General features: G+C 39.3%; 1 protein-coding gene across 2 annotated transcripts in view; it reads left to right on the forward strand.

The window, feature by feature from the left end:
- The window catches only part of PCCA (propionyl-CoA carboxylase subunit alpha), a 405,590-nt gene that overhangs the window by 112,441 nt on the left and 267,571 nt on the right, over positions 1–25,578 (forward strand). For both annotated transcript variants that reach the window (XM_045978130.1, XM_045978131.1), the window contains one exon: positions 15,993–16,029. In XM_045978130.1, coding sequence (XP_045834086.1) covers positions 15,993–16,029 — 37 coding nt within the window. The remainder of the gene's footprint in view (positions 1–15,992; positions 16,030–25,578) is intronic.

A 25,578-nucleotide genomic window follows, 5' to 3' on the forward strand; every position in this document is an offset into this window, starting at 1 on the left:
GGGATGGGGGAAGGGGATGCTAGGAGGGTGGTGACAGGGCAAGTCATGCGGATCCCAGGAGGAAGAGCAAAGCGTATTAGGCAGAAAGAGTAACAAGTGTAAAGGTGTTGAGATTGAAATGTACTTGATGTTCAACAAACAACCAGGAATCTTGTGGCTTCTGTGATCAAGGGAGAGAAGAATCAGAGATGAGATGATTGAGGTAGGGTGTAGTAGGGAGCTCAGATTTTATAGGCCTTTCTGTCCATTTTAATGATGGGTTCAATGTATACTTCCTGCACGCATTTGTAAGCTCCTTGCTGGAAGGGATTGCATTCTTTTTGTTACTGCATCACTTACACATGTGGCTGGAACAGAGTCAGTGCTCATGAAATACTTGTTGGATGAATAATCTCCTAGGAGATGAATTTTTACACATATAACCGTGGTATACACACTATCTGTCATGCAATACGTATTTACTAGGCACACCAAAGAAAGGAAAGCATAATGAAAAACCGAGAGAAAACATAAAACAGACAATAGAAACAGATTCACATATGCTGTAGATACTGGAGTTGATGATAACTGTGAAATAAGTATGATTGATCTGTTAAAAAGGTTTTTTTGAAGAAAATGTGGAAAAAATAAATGTATAAAGTGGCTCAGTGGGTTAAGTTGCTGATTCTGGCTTTTGGCTCAGGTCATGATCTGATTCCTGAAGTCATAGGATTGAGTCCCATATTGGGCTCTGTGCTCAGTGTGGAGTCTGCTTGTCCCTCTCCCTCTGCTTCTTCCCCTGCTTGCTCCCTCTCTCTCTAAAATAAATAAATTAAAAAAAATTTTTTTAAAGAATTTAGCCAGGGAATTTGAGTCTCTAGGTAAAATTAAATGGAAAGTATGTAATGGCAAATATGTGGAGGTAAGGACTTTAGATAGGTTTAATAATAAACTAAGTAGAATATAGGATCCATGTGTAGTGTATATCAGTATTTGATTGCTTTTTATGGCTGAATAATATTCCATAATAGGATTAAACCACCCTTTTTTTTTTTTTTTTCAAGAAGCTATTCTTAGTTGATGGATGTCTGAGTTATTTCCATCTTTTGGTGATTATAAATAATGCTGCTACAAACATTTATGTGCAAGTGTTTGAGTATCTGTCTTGAGTTCTTTGGGGGTATTTACCCAGGAATGGAATTGCAGGGTCATATGGTAATTCCATGTTTAACATTTTGAGGAACTGTCAGGCATCCAGGACTTTGTATAATCCTCTCTTCAGTTTGGGTAAAACCTGTGACTTGCTTCTCTAACTGTTAGAATATGGCAAAGGGTGATGGCATGTCACTACCTGAACTAGGTTATATTATAGAGCAAAGGTGATTTGCTATCACTGCATTAACTTGTGTTGTAAGGCAGAGTAATTGAGTGTTACTGCTGTGAGTATGTTTCATTTCATTATGTAAGACTCCATTTTAGGAGACTTGAGAACAAATTCTAGTTTTTGACTTGACATAAGCAGCCATGTTGAGGAAGTCCACATGACAATAAAATTCAGGTAGTTTCTAAGGATCTGAGTTAGGGCAGTCTCTGTCTGAGAGCTAGCAGAAAGGTAGGGTGCTTGGTCATGCAGCCACAAAGAAATAAACTCTGCCAACCATCTGAATGAGCCTGGATTTGTCCCCAGTTGAGCCTCCAAATTAAAAGGCAGTATAGCTCACACCATGACTGCAGACTTGAAAGACTGAGCTGAGTGTGACGAGTATGACAAGTCTTTTCTGTAGTAGGCTGTCAACTGTTGTGTTTTTTTTTTTTTTTTTTTCCTTTCATTCTTGTTTTAGAGAGCTGTATAAATTCAGGTGGTGGTTTGGATGGGTTATTATGAACTGTGATCTATTTTGCCCCAGTATTTCTGCCAGTATAGTTTTAATTTTTTTCAACAAAATATCTGGCCTTCTTGAGATCTTCAGTGTGGGTTTGATTTTTGGTTACAAAGGTAGTAATGGGTTAGAGTCCAAGTTAATCCTGTCTTGATGATGAATAGCAGAGTCCTCAGGAATTCACACATGTGGTCATTAGGAGAGCATATGTTCTGGAAATTCTGTTTGTCCTACATATTCTTTCTCACAAAGTCAGTGGGTGTGGTGTCTTGGAGGAAGAAGATGACCTAAGCTGAAATCAAGAGTCAGATGCTTAACTGACTGAGCTACCAAGGCGCCTCTCAAGAGATTGCTTTAAAGTCTGGAGTAGAAACATCTCGTTTTATCTGTAAGGCCATCAATTTATTCTGCTTCTTATTCTGCTTTTGTGTATGGGCGCTTTCAAAATTTAAGGTATCGAATTAAAGATCTGTCTGTGTGACTCTTTCCATCCAGTTTTTGCTTGTTTATAAAATTTTCTGTTTCTGGCTTAAGGCTACTCACAAAAAGTGAGGAAGGAGCTGGATCACAGCTGCTTCGGGGGCCACTCTTGAATGCCTACACGTACTACAGAGACTGTTTCTGAGGTGCCCAATAGATGTCTCCTTTCTTTGCCAGGACAACTAGATCAGAGGCCAACCTATGTTCCTAGGAAAGATTCTGATAGTAGCTTCCCCAGGACCCTTCCCATTATTTCCAGTTTTTCTAAACCTGTCTGGTTTCCTGTACAATTAGGAGTCTGAAGTCACTCGTAGCTCTTACATTTTGCCCTTTTATCCAATATGTATGTATTTATTTAATCTCTGATTCTTTTTTTTTTAATTTTAAATTAAAAACATTTTTTAAAAAGATTTTATTTAACACAGAGATGGAGTACGCAAGCAGTGGGAGCAGCAGAGGGAGGAGCAGGCTGAGCAGGGGCTTAATCGTGGGATTAATCCCAGGACCCTGAGATCATGACCTGAGCTGTAGCCACCCAGGCGCCCCTTTTTATCTCAGGTTCTTTCTTTCTTTCTTTCTTTTTTCTTTTAAGAGAGCACTAGAGAAGAGAGAGCCAGCACAAGTTGGGGGCAGTAGGAGCGGAAGAAGCAGGCTCCTTGATGAACAGGAAGCCCGACGTGGGGCTCGATCCCAGGATCCTGGGATCATGACCTGAGCCGAAGGCAGACGCCCAACCTACTGAGCCACCCAGGCACCCATTATCTCAGGTTCTTACTAGCAGTGTGAGCTGATTCCTATCAATCTGGGGACCCTGGATTATTTATACGTTCCCCAATTTCTCTCTATAAATTTCTGTCTAATCTTTGTAAGCTTTGGAAAGTCTTTGGTAATGCTTCTTAGTTCAGAATGAGACCAAAGTTTTAATTTAGCCATCAAGGCTGACCCAGTTCTGAAATTAGCTTAATTTTAAAAGATAATGTAGCTTCGAGGGTTTCTGGCCAGTTAGAAGAAAGCGGGGGGCAGGTCAGTGCAAGAAAGAGCAGGGCAGAAGGAAATGGAGAAAACAGGATAGAGGAAAGGAACAGCAGGATAAAGACCATCGGGTTCGACAGAGTTTTAAATTTTTCACATTTTTCATTTGACTTTTACTATGCCTTTCCTTCTTCCTTTGAACTTTGTCTTCCCTGTGAATTTCATAAGGAAGCAAATTTGGAGTCTAAATTTCGTTTGGAAGCTTCCTTATTATAATGAAAAAAAATTACAGAACACTAGGTGTTTGAGCTTTTTATTAACTGCCCCCCTACCCAATCAGGTGACTCTCACATGAACCATTTATATCAAAAGCTTACAAAAGAGTCTGTGATAATTTTTAATTATCCTAGGTAAGATTCTGTTTTTTAGAAGCATAGGAACATAAACTTGATTTCTGGATTTAGTATCTTTAAGGAGAGGTTTGCTTCAGAGAGAGCATAGACTTGGCCTGAGACGAACCCATGAGAATCTTGTAATAACATATCAAATGTGTTGTTTGTTCACCTCATGTCTTGGGCCATCAGCGGAATGGTTGGCTGTCTCTAATGGTAGACCTGACAATATGCAATGCCTTGGTGGTTTAAATTTGGGAGGGCGCGCTCTCCCAGATCCAGGCTCCCATGGACAAAAGTCAAGACAAAAAGTTCTCAAGTTTTGTTTGTTTGATTTTACTTATTTATTAAAGAGAGTGAGTGAGTGAGAGAGCATGAGTGGGAAGAGAGGGAGCGGGAATAGTGGACTTGCCGCTGAGCAGGGAGCCCCCTGTGGAGCTTGACATCGTGACCAAAACCAAAGGCAGACACTTCACTGACTGAGCCACCCAGGCGCCCTTCAAGGTTTTGATGCAGGTTTCAAAGGAAATTTTATCCTGTTCATATACCAGCGTGAGGAGATCCTCTGAATACATCAGCTTCTGCAGCTCCATGAAGGTGAGCTTACAGGTCCTATACTTGTCTTCTTCCAAGTAAACTTTGTCTGTGGGCTTTGAACAAAAAATGTTGAGGATATTTTCTTTCTAATAAGGAAGTCTTCCTCTAGTAATAAACACTTTCAAATCTAATCCAAATATCAAAGGATTCCTCATTCCTGAGTTTTCCTAAAAAGGAAATCAGAGCTGTCCCCAGTGAGATTTTTGTCACTGTTGTGGTTGGGGACATCCCTGGGTCGGGGCTCAGTGGGCATCAGAGGAGCTCTGCGGGTTTTCAAATCCAGGGTCTTTAACAGAACTTAGTGGAACCTCCCAGATTGCCTCAAAGTGACGGTATTTGTAAATGTAGTAGGTATGATAAAGTTGGCTTTGCTTGTTCAGCGAGTTCGTCTTTTCTGGGAACTGCATTTGACAGTCTGCATTTGAACTCGCAGCTGCATTACTTTGTAAAATAGGGATCAGGAGCAAGTAGAAGAAAAATCCACTTACCTTGTCCGTTTTGTCTCCCGTATGCTTTAGGCCACTTTGAACATCCATTCATGGCTTCCCGTAATGGCAGATTCTCATTACCTGCGTCACTTTTGACTGTGGTGTATAGTTCTTGACACCTGTTGTCTGAATTTAGTTAAGCCCCCACTGAACATGCAGGTTATATTTTTCAGATAAACATTTAAAAATAATTTTAGGAATGCCCTTTTGTTTTGCTCCTAAATTTTCATTCTGGTTTTATTTCAAGCTTACTTTTAGTTATTTGTTATAAGAGGCTGCACATACTTTTAAAAATTTGGTTATTTAGTTTTCTTTTGTAGTAACTATGTTCTTTGGAACTGAGCTGTTCTTCACATTTTATAGTTTTAGATTTGTTACATAAGAGATTACTTTTAAGGGTATCTGTGCAGGTAGAGTTTTGCTGATGCAAGTAAATAGTATAAATTTTTGGAATACCTGTGGTTTTAGCAATTGCGTTAGCAGTCTTTTCCATTGGAAGCATGTATGTGTTAACTATAGGTAGTTCTATCTTTTTTGAATCTGTAGGTTGGTTTTTTGTTTTGCTTTAGTTTTGTTTGTTGTCCCTCCCCTCCCCCCCTTAGCCTGTAGTATCTTTAAGGCTAGATTTCTTTCTTTCCTTTTAAAACAGATTCTATTTATTTATTTGACGGAGAGAGCGAGAGAGCACACAGGCAGAGGGAGCAGTAGAGAGAGAAGGAGAAGCAGACTCCCCACTGAGCAGGTTGCCCAATGTGTGGCTCAGTCCCAGGACCCTGGGATCATGACCTGAGCTGAAGACAGTCGCTTAGCCATCTGAGTCACCCAGGTGCCCCTAAATTTCTTTTTTTCTTGACAACTGTTTTCTAGTTTTCCCCCCTAAGTAATGTTCACCTAATTTGAGTAAATTAATGTGGTTTCAGTTCGTTACATTTCTTTTTAAAACGTTTCTTCCTTTCCCATTTGAATATTTAGGCTAGTGTATGGATGGTGTATAGAGATGGTTTGCCACAGTCTTTAAAAACCTTGTGTGTGGTTTTCATTATGTCTTGTTCTTGAATCATTCTTTCGATTAGAGGGAAACCACATTATTTTAAGGTATAATCCTCAAGTAGTCATCTGATAACAAGTATTTGCCTTTAACAAGTGTTGTCTATTCAACATCTTACTGACTTGATCTCCAGAGCTTGGGGGCATTGTGGGGCACGCATCTGAAGCTGGTCGGAGACAGAGTTTGGAACCCAGCCCACTTGTTTAACAAAGAATGACGAGCTACAGACTCTGATTTCCAAGGGTTTTAAGTCCCCTCAGGTGACCTACAAGTAGACAGGCGATTTAGTACATTTTAATAATTCGAAGCTCAGAGTGCATGGGTCTCCAAGAGGAGGGCCGCCTAACCTAGTTTGAGGACGCCATGGCAGAGGGAAGTGATAGCTAAGTGATAGCTGAAGTTTGAGTAGTAGTGAGTTAGCTAAAAAGAGATGGGAGACACAGCTTTTTTTTTTTTTTTTTTTAAAGATTTTGTTTATTTATTTGACAGAGAGAGAGATCACAAGTAGGCAGAGAGGTAGGCACAGAGAGAGGGGGAAGCAGGCTCCCTGCCGAGCAGCCCCGAGACACAGCTTTAAGGTACACGAGAACACCTTATTGGTAAAGTTTGTTGTGGGGCCCCTGCGTGAGCTTTAGAAAAGTGCTGGTTGGGGCACCTGAGTGGCTCAGTGGGTTAAAGCCTCTGCCTTCGGCTCAGGTCATGATTCCAGGGTCCTGGGATCGAGCCCCACATCAGGCTCTCTGCTCCTCGGGGAGCCTGCTTCCTCCTCTCTCTACCTGCCTCTCTGCCCAGTTGTGATTTCTCTCTGTCAAATAAATTTAAAAAAAAAAAAAAAGTGCTGGTTGAACATCTGAGGCGGCAGAAAGAGTGAGCTGGAGAGAAAATGAGGATCCAGATACATGTGGCCTTGACTTCGACGTGCCTGGGTTTGGGGGTGGCTCTGTTCGCATTGGGAGCCTCTGAATGGTTTCCTGTAAAAAAGTTAACATAATAAAATTGTAGAACCAGGTAACTTACTTTGATTTGTGATGTGGAAGACGGATTGGAGCAGTGCAAAACAAGGTTGGTCAGTGAGTTAAAAGTACTTTTCCTGGGCACAAAATGATAGAGGCCTAAAATAAAGTAGAATTTGTCGTTTCTCTGATCTGGTACACGTCAGGAGTGGGGCAGAGGGAGGGATCACTGCATTTCGTGATATCAGCATTCCAGCTTTGGGGGGAAGTTCATTAAACATCTCTGAGTTCCTGTTGGCGGTTTACATCTCAGAGCAGAGTGTGGTAATGTATTTGAATGAGGTTGGTCAATTTCACAGTGTAGGCTTAAAGTAGTGATTGTTTTTGTCACCTAATTAGCCGGCTTTTAAAAACTGCACTCTTGCTTTAGCAAAAAGAGTCAAATAATAACAACAAAAACTAGCACAAAGGGAATCATTTTAAAAACCGAAATAGCCAAAAAATTGGAAAGCTGTGTCCTGGTGATTACAAAGTACATTATTAGACATCAGTATCCTTTTGTCCTGCTAAACCAAGAGTGACCCTCCTGATAATGCCTCAGAGGCTTTTTTATTTTTGAAAAAGGATTCAGTTACTTTTATTCTGCTGTTTTACGGTTACAAAAATGTGTATAAAGTGTGTTAAAATGGTATAAAAATGTTTAGAAAGATTTGAAAGGATATTCATACAGCCTTCTGTTTGATTCAGAGTTGTCTGGAAAACACAGTCAGCTAGAACCCATTTCCTGAACTCAGGACTATTGAAAGTTTTTGCTTTACTTTTACAAGAATGCAGAATAGTTTGAGTATGCTTGTTGTGTACAGATAAGTGTTTACCCATAGCAAATAGAAGAGTAATTCTTCCCCCCAAAACAGTTGCTGACTTGTTCTAGAACCAGCTGAGGAAAGTAAGCTCTTAAGTAGCTTTCCACGTGAATGAGTAGAAGGACTCTTACCCAGTGAGTACAGAATTCAGGGTTGGTAAGTAGGCGGTATTGTAGCAAGTGAGAAGGAAGATTTTTGGTCTGAATCACTGTTGGAGTGAATTGGGTGTTTAGCATCAGGGATGACTATTTAAATATGCCTGTCCATATTACCGTTTTTGCTTCCCTTCCCCACTCTTCTTCCCTACCCACCAGCCACAGTGAGTGCACAGATCGTCTGACCCCAGTGGAGTGTCCTGGGGATGCAGGTGCACATTTTTTGGCGGTATCGCAATGCTCGTATTAATTCTGCATTATACGGGTTCAGAGGCTGAATGATGACCACAAGATTCCCCGACCAAAGCCTGGCAGGCAAGGAGCAGACTTGGCACTCCGTGGTGGCGGGCTGCCCATTTTATCACATGTTGCCAGGCATACTGTGTGCCAACTAAATTCATCTTCTCAATGACCCTAGGAGACAGATTGCTACTATCTCCATCCTACAGATGAGGAAACCAGATTCCAGGGAGGCTCCCGGGGAGGTAGTGGGCTCACTGGCCAAGAGAGCCAGTGCGCCCGTGCCTTCTGGCCCAAGCACCCGCGTTCGTAGGCTTTGCACTTTGATGCCTCCCGGGTGGGGGCTGGAGAGTATGAACAAATAGGCTTGTAGAAAAGGCACCCGATTTTTCTTAGCCCCTTATGACATTTTCGTGATCTGCTTATTTGTTTATAGCAACATCGCCCACCCCTCCTGTCACTGAATTTTTTTTACTGTTTTGCTCTTGGGTTAAATGATGGCACTCCTTTATATAAGTCGTACTGAAAAAGAGGGGTAAAAGAGATGGCTAGTGGTTCTGGTACTGTCTTTGCTCTTTCTCCATTTCTGGAACTGCTGGAACTATATGGTTTAATATGGTTAAATATTACCTCACCAGGGTTCCCAAGTGCTCTGTAGCTTTAGAACTAAGATGTGGCTTTCTTCAAACTGGGATTATCGGCTGTGATTACAGAATGAACCACAGGGATTTGAATCAAATCATATTGTTGGACCATTCCTTTTTCCTACTCCCTGCTTTGAAGCCGTAAGACTATGGTTGCCAATACTTGGTTTCATTTGGTTTTGTGCTTTTCAGTGTTTTCTCAATTGTATTAACCTTTGATATGAAAACAGAAATATTCTATGTTCTTCATTTGAAAATTGTGTAAAGGCATCAGTGGCATTAGATTTGTTTTATTGCTTCTGTTGAAATTTTTATATTTGACTTTTCTTTGATTTTCAGGAGATCGTTGTCCTGCCTGTTAGAAATTTTCTTTTAATAAATTACAGAATATCATTGAACACCTCCTCAAATAGAATATGCTGTCTTAATCCCTTAATGTAGTATTTTCATATGTTGTATCATATGTCATACAGTTAGTAGATGTGGGAAATATCTTAAGAATGCTTTGGGGGGGTAGTGCGTTGGTGGCTCAGTCAGTTAAGTGTCTGCCTTCAGCTCAAATCATGATTTTGGAGTCCTGGGATTAGGGGCTCCCTGCTTAGAGGAGTCTGCTTTTCCTCTCCCTGTGCGCCTCCCTCTGCTTGTGCTCACTCGCTCTCTCTCTCTCTTGCTTATTACTCTCTCTCTCAAGTAAATAAAATCTTACAGAAGAAGAAGAAAAAAAGAATGTTCTAAGGGCACCTGATTGACTTAGTCAGTAGATGTGACTCTTGTGAGCCCCACATTTGGTGTAGAGATTACTTAAAAATAAAATCTTTTAAAAGCCCCAGAAGTTAGGGGCGCCTGGGTGGCTCAGTGGGTTAAGCCGCTGCCTTCGGCTCAGGTCATGATCTCAGGATCCTGGGATCGAGTCCCGCATCGGGCTCTCTGCTCCGCAGGGAGCCTGCTTCTCTCTCTCTCTCTGCCTGCCTCTCTGTCTACTTGTGATCTCTCTCTGTCAAATAAATAAATAAAATCTTTAATAAAAAAAAAAAAAAAACCCAGAAGTTAAAGCTAGGAGTAAGTAGAATCAGTTCTACTTTTTCTTCAAATATTGCCAGGTTGGATTTATGAAGAAATAATGATGTTTTGCTTAAAAGAGATTTGTTTTATATAAACAAAGAGTGAAGTATATTTGGTAAGATAAAATTTAATACTTATTTTACATTTTTATTAAGTGTCTGTTTTCTCTTACATTTTAATATAAACTTGTGGCCCTTCAATTTGAAAACGTATTTTCATAGAAAGTGATCTTTTAACTGACAGAGCCACTTAGGCGCCCCTGATCTTTTAAACTCATGAAATATGCATTTAAAATTACAGTTTTTAAGGGACTCCTGGGTGGCTCAGTTGGTTGGGCGTCTGCCTTCAGCTTGGGTCGTGGTCCCAGAATAATGGGATTGAGCCCGTACTCAGGTCCCTACTCAGCTAGGAGTCTGCTTCTCCCTCTCCATTGGCCATTCCCCCTGCTTGTGCTCTCTTACTCTCAAATAAATAAAATATATATATTTTAAAAATAACATTACAGTGAAGAAGTACTATTTTTTAAGAATAGGCTCTAAAAATAAGAATGGGTTCTGTGAAACCCACCCACGTTTCAACATTCTAATTTGCAGGACGCAGTAAGAAAAGTGCTTGACTGAGGGTTGAGAGAGGAGGGAGGAGGCTCCACGTGGGGCCGGTTTTGCCGGCAGCGACGGTGCGTCACGGAGCGTGCTTAAAGCCCAAGCCGAGCTGGTTCTGGAGCTCCTGCTCCGGACCGTGTGGCACTTGCTTGCTGTAAATCACGTAGGCATGCGCATTTGAACAAGCTGCTACCTCTCCTTGGATGGAAGTTGATTCGCGTACAGCTGGGGATGAGCCGTTCCGGTGGCGCCGGAGCAGATCCTTAGGCAACAGACTTGCTTCTGTGGAAGCTGATGGCTAGTTGTTGATTCGTTCAACAAATAACGTGTTGATGTGTCGCTTTGCCAGCCCTGGGGGGTTCTTAGAGAGCAGCTGACCTAGTCATTGCTGTCCTGGAGATTAAGTGACAGGGCTGTCATAATTGAAGGGCAGAGTGTAATCTGGTCATGCAGCAGTTGACACCTGACCTGTGTAGGAGGACTGGAAAGGCTTTCTGGAGAAAGTGAGATTTCAGTGAAACTTGAAGCACGTACCCCTGAGTTTAAGAGAATATGGTAGTTTTTCTCTCCTAGGCCCCTGCTTCCCAGCTAAACTCACATCCCTCTTGCCTCTCTCTAAACTCTTCATTAATTTCTTGGTTCCATCAGGCTTTCGTTCAGCAACAGCTGTTTCCCGAACGATGACGATGCGCCAGACAGTTCTAGGAATTAAAACCTATCCCTGAGCCAGTTAGAGATTGTTGCTTTTACGGAGCTTATACCTTAATGTGGTAGGGAGATGCAGAGGGTAGACAGTACTGAAAATAATAAGTAAATTATATGCTCCGATCCTTCAAAATGCAGCCATAGTGAGGACTTCTCATTTTCTTGCTCTCAGGCTCAAGTGCAGCCCTGCTCCACTCTGCGCTTGGCTGGCTCGCTGTTCCGGCCCCGCACTCTGTTCCTCCACGCTTTCATTCGTCCAGTCTCTTTCACAGTAGCTGCATCTGAGAAGTGTCCTGGACCTCTAGTTTTGGAATCGACATTCCCTGTCGTCACACGCCCTCTTCACTTTTTCTGCGTAACATGCATCTTGGTAATGGTTTCTTCGCTGCTGTATAGTCGTTTAAGGGCCTGCCTTTTCCTCCAGACTGTAAATTGCATGAAGACTGGGGTGGTGCCTTTCTTGTTCCCTCCTGTCTTCAGGGCCTGGTATTGGCATACAGGCCTGGGAGCTGGAGAATGTCTGGCGGGCTTGGGGGTGGGAAGGAGAGTCAAGGTAGGAAGGGACCTGGGGGCTGGCAGTGCAAGCAGGCAGGCTGGATCAAGTACTGACACCAAGTCACTTTACAACCACGAGGGTTTCTACAGTGGATTATTACCAAATGCTGGCAAAGATTTGGAGAAGTGAGAGCCTTTATACACTGCTCATGGGAACGTACAACAGAGCGACCACTTTGGAAAACAGTTCAGCGGTTCTTTAAAAGGTTAAATATAATGTTACTGTGGGACCCTGTGATCTCACTCCTAGTTATAGCGCCCGAATATGTATGTGCACTCAAAAATTTGTACACAGGTGCCCAGTGGAGCATTTTTCATAGTAACCAAAAATTCAGAACAGTCTACATGTCCGTCAGCTGATGGATGGATAAAAAAATGTGGCATATCCATACCAAGGAATAATATTCAGCAATCAAAGGAATAATACTGATACATTAAAAAAAAGACAAGGTCACACTGTACATATTCTCCTACAACTTGCTTCCCCCACAGCACACGCTATATTTGAGGTATTCTCGGAGTATAGGGGTTACCTTCCGAAACCCCAGTCCTCTTTCTCCGGCATGGAGCCAGGGCGTTTGGAACTCTGTGCTGAGTCCCAAAAGGTCCAGCCCATGGGCCGTGCCCGCCACTGGACTTCCTGTTGTCCTTTTCTGCCACTTGCTTTTTGTCTTCAGTTTTCACCTCATGGATTCTCATGATTTCTAGAACATAGGAAATACCTTCTGATTTTGGGTTTTGTTCATGTTGTTCTTTCCGTTTAGACTTCTTTCGCCTAAAATCTTGCCAAGGCAGTGTTTGTTCTCTTCAGGCTTCAGCTTACAGTTTACTTCAGAAGGACTCTTTCATTTTCTTCTTTAAAACAAATTTATTAAGTAGTCTCTGTCCCCAACGTGGATCTGGAACAACTCACAACCCCAAAATCAAGAATCACATGCTCTACTGATGGAGCCGTCCGGGTGCCCTGAGGAGGACCCTTTCTGGGCAGTGTGTTGACAGCATGTTCTCCCTGTCTGTCTCCTGCAGTCCCGGTTGTTTGCATGTAACGTTGATTTCAGCTCTCAGTTGGTCTGTTTGCTCTTTCGGTTTCCCTTACTAAGGAAGCCTGTGAGTTCCATGAATGCAAGAGCTATTTCATGTAGTACCACGTACGGCTCAGCCTCATCTTTCCAAAGACTGTGATGTATTCCATTTCATGTATGTATCCTTTTTGGTACCAGTCCCTTATTGAAGGCCTTCAACGTTGTTTTCAGATTTTCTTATCAAAATACTAGCCACAAATTAAAAATTGTTGATTTATATATCTCTGTGTGTGCGTGCATGTGGATATATCTATAGGAGAGCTTTCAAAAAATGAAGTTGCTGGGTTGAAAGATTGAGGTCTTAAAACTTTTGATAGATAACCAACAGTTCTTAAAAAGATTGTACCAATTTCATATGACATCAGTCGTGAGAGTCATGTCTGCTTACCTTCAGGCCTTCACTCCTGGCTCTCGGCAGGTTTTGGCAGATCAACTGCGGTGTCTCGTTGTTTTAGCTTGTATGCCTAGAATTATGACAAAGTTGTACATATTTCATATATTCTTGTGGATTTCACTTGATGGAAGCTTCTCATTTAATCTTTTGTCCATTTCCCCTGGTAACTGTTGATCTTCTTCTTTTTGATTTAAGGCTTTTTATTTACAAGGTTTTCCTGTCTAGTCTTCTCAGAAAGTTATACTGTGTCATATGTCATTGCCGTTGAATTTGGAGCTATATAGGGCTTTTAATCTCTTTATGGAGCCTGAGAATAGCTAAGTATGCTAAAAGAACACATTAGAGATGATTGTATTTAATAGTTTCTTGTTGAAACTGATAATAGTATGTAAGTGTCCAATATATAATATGTCTTGAATAAAATATCTTGGGATGAATGAGTCACAAAGGAAAAATGACTTTTTAAGACAGTTTGATTTTACTTGGAAATTTATTTAGTGAAATTTGCTTTTCATCGTAAGAAATACTTTTTTCTTAAGAGTTGCCAGATAGGGGCGCCTGGGTGGCTCAGTGGATTAAGCCGCTGCCTTAGGCTTGGGTCATGATCTCAGGGTCCTGGGATCGAGCCCCGCATGGGACTCTCTGCTCCGCGGGGAGCCTGCTTCCTCCTCTCTCTCTGCCTGCCTCTCTGCCTACTTGGGATCTCTCTCTCTGTCAAATAAATAAATAAATAATCTTAAAAAAAAAAAAAAAAAAAAGAGTTGCCAGATAAAAATATAGGTTGCCTAGTTAAACCTGTATCTTAAATAAACTATTATTTTTTTAAAAGTATGTCCTAAATAATGCATCATAGAAAGGAAACTTAACATATCTATTAGTTAAAAGCAAGATTGTTTCGAGACAGTTTATAGACGTGTTGGATTTGTGGTAGTTACCACAAAAATTTTTTTTAGAAGTTCTGCTTTGTGTAAATATATGTTCTGCTTTGTGTAAATATATGTCCACACATACATCCATAATGTGTATATGATAAATATGACTAATGAATTCTGTGAATTATCTTTTAATATTTGCCTGCTTGTCAGATCTCTCAAGGTACAGCTGTTTATTTTCTCTCCGAGTATACTTTGCAAATATACTATTGTATACTATATATACTATTACACATCTGAAAGAAAAGACATGTTAAAAGTTTCCTTCTAGGCTCTTATAATCCAGCCTCCATCAGCCAGCGCTCTTCCTGTATTTTGTTCGCGAGGCACTAATTGTCCGCATTTGGCAGGTTTAACACTTCCTGACAGAGAGGCTATTAAGGGGAAGTATTCTCCAGTAACTGTCACTGGCTTGAACAAAGAACCTTCAAACTCAATGTGTGGAAACCACTAACATTCTTAAATGACCCTTTTCATGGATTTTTATCCCTTTAAGCTAAAATTTGGAGAATGTAGGGTCAGCGAAAACAGCAAGGTGTAATAAAGCAGTAAACCTTGATTTTTGGGAGAGTAGAGTGGGAGGTATAGATTTATCTCTGCCTTGAAAACAATTGTTATTTGGAAAATCTCATTAGCAGATGTGACTGCTTGGAGTTAAAAAAAAAAAAAAAAGACTTAAAACTGATGTCGCTTTCAGGACCGCTTTGAACTTAACAAGCACCTATTTGTGGAGCAGACTGGCTAATGAAAGGAAATTAAATTTTTCTGACAACTTCCCCTGCCAACCTCCTTATTCAGGGGATGTTATTAGGTACTGAAGACTTTTAGGGAAGATTTTTTTTTTTTTTATTAGGCATAAATGAACCAGTTATAAACATCCCCTGCCCTTCCTTTTGGGGGAGGATTCTGACATGGTTACTCTATATTTTTAAATTACTGGCTTAAAAGCTTACAAAATACAAGCCTTCCCTTTAATATTTTAAAGTAATTTTCCAAAAATTCAGGCGTTCTCACTAGCTAATGGTTTCAAAACATTGTTTACATCAATGAGTTGTAAAGAAAAGCCACATTTCCTAGGAAGGCTTGGGTTTAACACGTTCTTTTTTAGCTTTCTCCTTATGGTTCTCGGGGAAATGTATCAGGAATGTCTGTGCTTGTGCGTTTGGTGAGCATTAATGATCAATGAAATGGTTTAGATTCAAGGGAACTGTTTCTTCTCTCAGTTGCATTGGTTGGTATTTATCAATAATTAATCCCTATATTCATCAACTAACTCTTACCTTGTACTTCTTTGGAAGGCATTTGCTTTCCTTGGCTTTTGGGAAGCTTCCCCCCACAAGTTGGTTCATGGAATTTAAGGTTTTAAATTACGTAACAAGATGTACCCAGTAAAGATAAAATATGTACCAGAGAAAAGGATGAAAAGAAAAGGAAAAAGTAATGGAGATTTCTAAAGGAATTTGTGGGGGGACAATTGGCAATTGCTGTAGATACTGGAAATTTACTTTTTATTTCTAGAAAATCTTGAGCCTCTCCCAAACAATAGAGAATCAACTCCCCCTGCTGACAGAATCCAGGAAAACATGACATGTAAATATCAGAGGGAAAGAAACAAGCTGGCTGTAGACAAGCTTTAATGATCTGATTTATGATTCAGTATTGATTGTAAACATCTAAATTCTGCTGTTAAATTCCAGCAACTGCACCAGATCATTTGGCAATTCTGGTTGTGCTTCCTGCCAGCTCATTTCAAACTGCTTTGAGTTTCTTAATATAATAATGATGAGGTAGAATTTACATTCCACTTATGGTATTAATTTTACATTTCTCTGAATGAAAAGAGTTAGAAGGTTGTAAAATCGAACATTAAATGAATCAGAGGAGACAGTAGTGCAATATATGACTGCCCTAGAGACATTGTGCAGTGGCTGATGGGATTAATGTTGGGTCTCATTTCCTGCTTTTACAGGATGCAGATGAAGCTGTCAGAATTGCAAGGGAAATTGGTAAGTTCTTAAATTAACTTTCGTAGCATTTCTGGGTCTTTCAGCAGATACGGTCGAGTAAACATGTAACAAGTGACCCTACAGAGCAAATAATATTTTAATACGTTTAGGATTTTGATTTCTTGTCCCTTTGGAAGAATGTATCAGCTGACTTACCACGTTCTGTTATGAAACATAAAGTGGACTTTAATTATAGCTCTTTTGTAAGTTGAAATCACAGGCTAGATAAAAGAAGGAGTTGTCTTAACTCTTGAGCTTGGCTGTAATGTAAATTTTATGCACTTACTTAGTAGAATACAACTTATTAACAACACAGATGATTAAAATGAAGATTTCCTATTTGACAAGGCCCTTCAAGTTTCTACCTTTTCTTAAGATGTTAAATATCAACTTTTAATAACTGTTCTAGGAAAAGGAATGTGAGAAATCAGGACTGAATATTATAAATTGGAGTAAAACATAAACTGAAGGACGTCTGAATGACGGTTTTCTTGACTGTTTTAGGTACAGTTACACTGGGCAGGGCTTATCAATTTTTTATTTTTAACAGATATTCCTGTTGCTCATGACGATTCTGTTTTCAGTATTTGCTAATTATATGTACTGCCGAAGCGAGCACTCAGTATTTGCTAATTAAAAAATGTATGAGGGCATATTGTTATCAGGAATTAGCAGTACTATTAAATAACTTCACAGTTGTATTAATCAAATTAGTATTTGTATACATTTGCCAGAACTTCCCTAGGTATTTGAGAGGAATCAGACAATTCTTGGCGGTCAGGAAATCTCAGCATCTTAGCATTCCTTCTTGGGTAGGGCCAAACTTTTCAGCATCCCACATTAACATTTCTTTAGTCCTGTTTTCTCATTAAGATTGATGATTCAGAATTATTTTTTTCACTGGGAGAGCATTTGATTTGGCAAAATTTACATAGTTGTGTGTGTACACGTGTACACGTCTAATTTCTGAAAGTAACCAATTGAGTTAGTAAATAACATTTTTACACTAGGCTCAGGCTAGCTTAACAGTTCTTCAGTGATCTGGAAAGTTGTTGGGTTCGTTGAGTTCCTGTTTCTAGTTGGGTCTGGCTAAATTATTTTGGTTTGACTCACGGTTAAGTGTGTTTTGTTTATTTGTTTTGCAAATATTGCTGCCAGTGATGTAGATTTGGACTTAAGACCAGGTCTTAGACAATCTTATTTTATCAGACTATAACATCTCTTAATCATTTCTTCAGACATACCAACATTTTCAAGAAGCATTTCAGTATTTCACAGGAAGTACTTGCTGAATAAGTTGGACTACATGGAACTGATTTGTGGTTCGCTCTTTGAAAAAATCAAAAACATCTCCCTGAGGTTTGAAATCACTGGCATTCATCACAGCGTTAGAGGCATGGAGCATACCTGTTGGCTTTTGAGGACACTTTTTTCTAAAGTCATTTCATTTTGTTCTGTTGTATACTCTTAGATTTAAAAAAAGTTGTCTTTCTGGTTTTAGTTTAGATAGTATTGTTATTAACTCCATAATATGGTTAGCACAGTAGTATCTACATAAAAAGGACAGAACGTTTGAAGGAATTTGAGAAACAAAACGGATTAGAAGAAAATCATGAATTACGTTGGCGTGCCATATTTCGAACTATAACTCAACCAACTCTTGAGCATTTCCTTTGTATAAATGGCAGTCTGCAGATTGCTTGCTTTCGTGTCTTGTCTTTTGCCTTTTTTTTTTTTTTTAAAGACTAATCTGTGACCTTTAAAATAATCAGTTAATCATAAGGGGACTCTGAACGGTTCTCATCACTTGGCTTTCTTCCCTTAATATTTTAATGTTCTGCTTTACTCTCCTTTGAGCTTACTCCTGAGGTTACCTAATTTGATCTCAGGCTCTTTTTTTTTTATATTGAGGCATAACCTTTACAACTCCTTCCTCTTTCCTATCTTCTAATTCTTCTCCAATTATGCCTTCTCATTTTTGAAATAAATGATCGTAATCATGGCTGTTAAGTGTCAGAGTGCTAGTTTTTGCTTATGCTGAAAGAAAGGGAAGCCATAAAACTTGAGGTGAAATAAAACATAATAAAGAACTAGGGTCATCAGCTTTATAAAACATTTGGAATTTCCCTGAAAATCCTTCTGAATCACCACGGAAACGGCCCATAAAAACCTTTTCCCCTCAAGTGCCAGGTTCTAAAATAAATGGAATTATATATTATTAGTCTCTTGGTATTCTGTTTCTTTTGGTGATTGATCAGTTTTGTTTTCTACTAATTTCATTGAGATCTATCACATTTTAACTACAATATGAGTTTGATGGGCCTTTCTGAATTCATTGAAGAGTTGAATTAAACATTGATTCCAGAGGAATCACAGGAAAATACGCTCCTAGTTCTAAACAGCTGAATTATAATCAAACCTTTGAACCTGTCCATTTATGGGTAGCTGATTGTCCTTGTCATTCATACCTATTCAGATTTCTGTGCTTCACTTCTTTCTGTGTTACATGGAGAAAATAAATTGATCGTCTTTTCTGTGGTTCCCTCCTCTCTTGTGTCTTTACTTCTCATTCTGGAAACAGGAATCTGTGCAGCCAAAGGAGGAAGCTAACTGCCTGGAGCATTGACGAATTAGGTGTCTTTTACATAATAGTAGCTCTTGTTTGTGGAGCGTTTTTTTCCTTGTTGGCACTTTGTGAATGTTATTTCTAATGCTAATTCTTGGGTTAATTATTTTCATTTACATTTAAGAAACTAAGGATTAGAAATGGTAAGTAATTTGCTCAAGGTCACAGACCTACTGAGTGGTGGGTCTGCTTTAAATTTAGGTTCATTTAGGGCCAAAGACGATTGATTTTTCATTATACTTTTGCAAAACTAATGGGCTTAGAGGATGAGAGCTAAGATTTGAGTCACCACTTTGTGTAAGATACTATAAGGCACTTAAGCATGTTATATGTGGAATTGAAGAAACAGCCTCTTATCGTTGATAGGGTGAGAGACCATCAAGGCTTAATATGTTACTTCTGCTTGCTTGTTTTTTTGTCTTCTTGTCTCTCTCGTTCTCACTCCTGCTACTTTCCTTTGACCTCTCCAAGTTTAGAGATACAGGGCTATAGATCCTCAGTTTATCTTTAACCTCAGAGATAGACAACAGTAATCAGTGAGCTCCATTTGCATTCAAGTTTGATCTTTTTACTCGATCAAAGGTCCTCAATACAATCAAGCCGAATTGATTGTAAAAAAGAAATTGTAGATCTAAAACCTGTCCTTTAACTACTTCTGGATTATTCTGAGTCTTTTCTTTTGCCGTCTTACTCAGAATCGCACATCTTTCTGATTTAAATAAAATTTTTTTTGATCTTCAGGTTCACCTTACACTAAGCCTGCTTCATGCAGTTTCTACATGTCAGCAAAGGTCACTCCGTTTACTCAGTGGCTAAAGCTAAAACCCAAGTTCTATCCTGGTGTTGTTGCCCTGTCATCCTATTGTCCATATATCAATAGATACTGTCAATCCTTCATTCAAAATAACCTCCGATATTCATTACTCACTATCTTTATTACCAGTACTCTCTCCCAAGCTACCATTGTTCTTGCAAGGACTGTGACAATAGTTTCTCTCCTCCTTTTGGTAAACACTTCAAAGTCATTCTTCACATAACTGTCAGTGTGATATTTTAAAACTCTAAGAAATAAGGACACACCCCATTTCATCCCATACTGTATCTGCTTTAAGCCTTCTAATGACTTTTCCTTGCATTTAGATAAAATCAAAATTCCTTCCCCTCATTGCAACTCCAAATGATTTGGCACCTGCCTTTCTCTCCAATCTCATTTTATACTACTCCCTTCATTGCCGTATGTGCGTTAGTTATACTCCCTTTCTTGAATACACCAAACTTCAGAGTCTTAGAGTAAGGTTTTTTGTGAGTGTCTTGGGGGGGGTTTGCATACTCTAGCTGGTACTTTCTCACAAAGGACTCCTTGTAGCTTTTCATATATTGGCTTACACCGCCATTTCTTCAAAAGAAGACACTCTCATATTGCCACTCAGTCATTCCTCTTATAACCATATTCTCAATCTCTGCATAAATGTTTTTCTTGTTAACTTTTTCCTCTCTTATTTTGAAAAATTAAAGTCATACTACATTTTGAAAGAATTTTACATTGTGTACCTATATTCCCATCACCAGGATTCCACTACTAATTTTTTGTAGATTTGCTTTATCATTTATCTGTCCGTTTGTTAATCTGTCTGGATTTTGGTGCATTTCAAAGTATAATTGCAGATATGTATCCCACTAAATTCTTTTTTTTTTTTAAGATTTTATTTATTTATTTGATAGAGAGTGGGAGAGAGAATGACAGGGGAGAAGGTCAGAGGGAGAAGCAGACCTCCTCATGGAGCTGGGAGCCTGATGTGGGACTCGATCCAAGGACTCTGGGATCATGACCTGAGCTGAAGGCAGTGGCTTAATCAACTGAGCCACCCAGGAACCCCTCCCACTAAATTCTTAAACATAGATTATATGCATATATATATATGTGTCCCAGATATCTCACTGGGGTATTGGACATGACTATCACCCCAGGGAGTTCCCTCATGCTCCTTCCAAGTCAGTCCTCACCGTCTTCCCCAGGTCCAGAATCAGCTAGTTCTAAATTTTTGTACTGAAGATTCAATTTTTTAAAAATTCAGATAAAATTTCAGTACTGTAAAAGTCTTTCAGCGTGTGCAGTTCAGTGGTTTTTGGTATGTTCACAATGTTGTGCAACCATCGCCACTGTCTAATTCCAAAGAATCTAGGTCCAGAAGAATCTCCATGCTCATTGGTATTCACCCCTTCTGCCTTCCAACCCTTGGCAACCACTCATTTACTTTCTGCCCCCATGGATCTACCTGTTCTGAATGTTTCGTAAATATGGCACCTTTTGTGTCTGACTTCTTTCACTTAGAGTTGTTTCCAGTGTTCATCCATGTTTTACTGTGTATCAGGGCTTCCTTTTTGTGACTGGGTCATATTCTGTTGCTTGTGATGAATACCACTTTGTGTTTATCCACACACTTGTGGGTGAACATTGGGTCATTTCCTCCTTTGACTGTTGCATCTAGTACTGCTTTGAACCTATATCTACATGTATTTGGGTACCTGTCCTTAATTCTTTGGCCTGTATACCTAGTTGTGGAATTGCTGAGTTGTATGGTAATTCCATGTTTAACTTTTGGAGGAACCACCAAAATGTTCTCCACACTGGCTGGACCATTTACATTCCTAACAGCCATGTTCCAGTTTCTTCACATCTTCACAAGCATTTATGTTCAGTTTGTTTTTTTTTTTAAATATGGCCATCCCTATGTGCAATGGTATCTCACTATGCCAGATATTGACAGAATGGATAAAAAAACTCAATCCAACTACATGCTGTTGACAAGAAACTCACTTAGATCCAGAGACAGAAGTAGATGGAACGTGAAAGGATGGAGAAAGATACCCCATGCAAACAGGAATCAAAAAAGAACTGGGGTGGATTTACTAATATCAGACAAAATAGACTGGGAGTCTAAAACCGTTGCCAGAAACAAAGACGTTTTGTACTGATTATTATAAACATATGTGCACCCAACAGCAAAGATTCCAAAATACATGAAGTAAACATGACAGAATGAAAGGAGAAATAGACAGTTCTGCAGTAATAGTGGGAGACTGCAGTACCACGTTCTAGGTAGTGGCTAGAACACCTCCAGAGAGGATCAGTAAAGAAATAGAGAGCTTGAACAACATCTAAACCAATTATATCTTATATATAGAACACTCTGCCCAACAGTAGAAGAATACACATTTTTCTCAAGTATCTCTTCATTAAAAGGAAGAGCGACTGACTGAATGATTGAGTTATAAAGAGTTTTTAAGGGAAGGGAAAAAACGATCAAACTGAAACAGGTATCTCACGAAGTGTGTTCCTCATCTTACAGTGTTCCCAGAACTTTGTTCAAAATGGAAATATCTTCCTTCCCCTTTCATGGAATTGTCTTGATGGATTACTTTTCTCTTAAAATTACATGAGATTCCCTGCATTAAATAGATTTTATTTGTCTTTGCAAATGATTGTTTTATGTTCATTTAGTTACTGTTTTGTAGATAGTTGACCATGTGGGTTAGTTTCCTTTGTATTTCTAGTACTTAAGACTATGCTTATCACAGAATATATATTCAGCAAGTGGTTATTCAGTGAATGAATCCAAATAAATGTGTGTATCAGTATACAAATGAATATACAGAATACAAATATACAGTATACAAATATACAGTATACAAATGAATAATATATCAGTATACAAATGAATATGTTTATTATAAATAAACACACATTTAAAATTTTTTTCCATAATATTTATAGATCATAATTTGACATTAATTTTCTTATTCCTTTTCCCTTGATCTTCAGTTTTGTAATGGAGATACCTGGGAAGAACAGGAATATTAAGTAAATTATGCTGAACTCTCAGCAAATAGATAATTAAAAAATAATCTAAGATTATTCAAGTAAATTTAGTATGTGCTTATTAACAGCTACTAAGCAATTCTTTTAGGTTGTTCTTGGATTCATTAGGCTGGGCTGATGGAAGCTTCATTTTAAGCTTCTTTCTTAAGATTCAGATGTATGAAATTATGGGACTGAATCTTACTGCCTTCTTAACTCTGATGCTGACATTTTACGTTCTCTGCAAGATAGGCTCTCCTATGTCTTGTCTTTTCTTCCTCCCTCCACTCAATGTGGGGCTCAAACTTAAAGCCCCGAGATCAAGAGTCTTGTGTTCTACTGACTGAGCCATCCAGGTGCTCCCTTCCATTTGTTTCTTTTTAATACTAGTCTACAGACTGCTTCGGCCTCTCTCTCTCTGGTGAGTGTGTAGGGGCTTACGTCTTCCTTTCTTCTCTGCCTGGGCCGTTTTCCTTTGCCTGTTCTTCCCACCTTCCTTTTGACATGGCGTTACAGTAAAGACGTTGCTCTTTTTTTTTTTTTTAATAAAAACAAATTGTCCACACTTAAGAGGGATAGAAATACTCGGCTAAGCCACCAAATCTTTTATTTCCTCTGTTTCATGCTGCTTAGGAAATTTTTCACACGTGGTATATGGTTGTGTGGTTAAAGATACATTGAAGAAACCTTTGAAAAAAATTATAATTTAGACCTTCTTCACAATATCATATTGTGTTAATTTATTTTCCAGTTTGGTCCTTAGTAGAAGATATGTTTCATGTGCTAAGGAGATTTAATAAGAAATGCCTGAAGAAAAGTTGTTTTGAAGAGAGTAGTGTTAAAGTATTGTTTGCGAAATCCATTAAAAAGTGAGGCTTTTTCCTTTGCTGTTTTCCCATTGATGAAAGAATGTGGTCATTTGAGGGCAGGATGATAATCCCTGGGAGATGAGAACATGAGTTCTGTACACACCCCCTCCGGTCACTTAGGGTACTTATTTATATTTTCTTTTATTACTCCAGCATAAGAGTTCTGGGTTTAAGCATGATTTTACAAGTTCCCACTGCCTTTTTGTTTTTCTCAGTCCTTAATCATCTTTCTTTTGTTTTATTGTTCTTTCTTGCATTCCTTTTCTTTTGTCTATTCTATTGCAAAAGGCTCCGCATAATGTTTTGATGATAATGTGAAAACGTGGAGCCTTTGGGTTTTGTTGGGAAACTTCCCATGAACCCCTTTTACTCTAATTTATCATTACATTGAAATGTGCTTGATTTCTGTTTCCTGGAGCAGAGTTAGGGATCTAATTTTTATTTGTCTGAGGGAATCAGGTAGACAAGATCAGTTTTTCTGAAAAGCATAATTGCTTTTCCTTGCCAAATCAAAACAATTAATGTTATTTATTGGTTTACTTCAGCTTATAACATGTCTTGATTGTATCTTTACGTGTACTGGGTCATTCTTTCTTAAGCTAAATATATTTATATGGTTATTTGTTTATGTGTGTGGATGGCCAACTTAGGAAGGGCAAACAACCCTGTGCCCTCTCACACTTTTTCATTTTCCAGTGGAAAAAATAATGTTAATAAGGATCATCTTCTGGTATCTTTTTTGGAGATTATATGTATGCTATATCTGTAGTAGTAGCAGAGATATGGATAATTCATAGCTGGACCGCAATAAATAACATGTTTACTTTCTACTTACTGGATGATTGTAGATCCCAGATAGTATTAACACATATGGGCTGTATCACCTTTGTCTGAAATGAGCGAACCCAAAGTATACAGCAAAACTAAGTTGATAATGTTAAAACTAGCTATAACTAATTTGTAATTAAAAGACAACAATAAGATCAGTAGAAAATTATGACCAAATATATACAGCATGGGTAATGTATTGATAATGGTATTTATTTCCCCAAATTGCTTGAATTTAAACTACCTCTTTGTGTACGCAATAGGAACTTTTCCATGTAGCCAAGTGTTGTATGGTAGCCACATTTCCTAGTGTATTCTGAATTGTATTTCCTTGGAAACTGTAGTAATATGCTAATTTCTATTTGAGTCTGTGCAGTTGTCGTTCGTTCATGAGAGTTCTAAGATTGCGCATTTGCATTGCTCTTTCCTTGTGATCTTAAGCAACAAAGACATTTTCTTCTTCCTGTGTGTTCGCTTCCCATCGGTCACGTTGTGGGGTTGGAAGGAGTTCTGTTCTGTTGCCAGCCTCATGCAGAGAATGAGGCTGATGGAATTTCTACCATCTGCAGTGTCATGGATCGCAGAGGCAGGAAGTAGAGAGGGCTAAATTGTGAGATCAGCAGTGAAGCTTTCCCCATGATTCAGTGCTCACTGCTAGATTTCAGCGTATGGTTTCACTATTCATGCGTGATGGTCATCACCTCCCAAATCCGGAATTCGTCAGCTTCTCTCCATTTCTCGCTGTTCTGTCTGTTTAAGCTAACCACTGTATAGCCTTCCAAATGTGTTCCTCTGTCACAGGTGGGATTCCTTTGGAAACAGGTTCTGGAAGTTTGTTGGGGAACATACTCTTGGGGCCAGCATGCGTGAGGGAGTGAAAGAAACTGGACTGAAGGAGAAGTTGAATTGAGTTGAGATGCAGATTCAACAAAGGCCATAGCTGATCCTACAGAGACCTCTGGTCTTTCATGGTTGTTGGAAATTGGGGGATTGAGCCTTTGTATACCCATGTCCGTTTACCACTGATTGTGGGCTGCCTCTAAGAAGGGACAAGACTTTGGGCAGAAAGCTGAAGACCAGTCTGCTATCGGTTGCCAACAAGACTTTCAGCAGCTGGGGGAATGGCCTAAAGTGGAGATCTCAATAGAGATCCCTACTTAACAATTTTGATATGTATTTTTCATGATTGCTCATTTCTGAGCTTTCAGATTTCCCTCCCTCCCTCCGTCTCTCCCTTTCTTCCTTTTCAGATTTTATTTTTAAATAATCTCTACACCCAATATGGGGCTTGAAGCCACAACCCTGAGATCAAGAGTCTCATGCTCTACCCTCTGAGCCAACCAGGCACCCCAGATTTCTCTTAGGAT

Source organism: Meles meles, chromosome 14, assembly GCF_922984935.1.
Source record: "Meles meles chromosome 14, mMelMel3.1 paternal haplotype, whole genome shotgun sequence".
In the NCBI taxonomy this organism is placed as follows: domain Eukaryota; kingdom Metazoa; phylum Chordata; class Mammalia; order Carnivora; family Mustelidae; genus Meles; species Meles meles.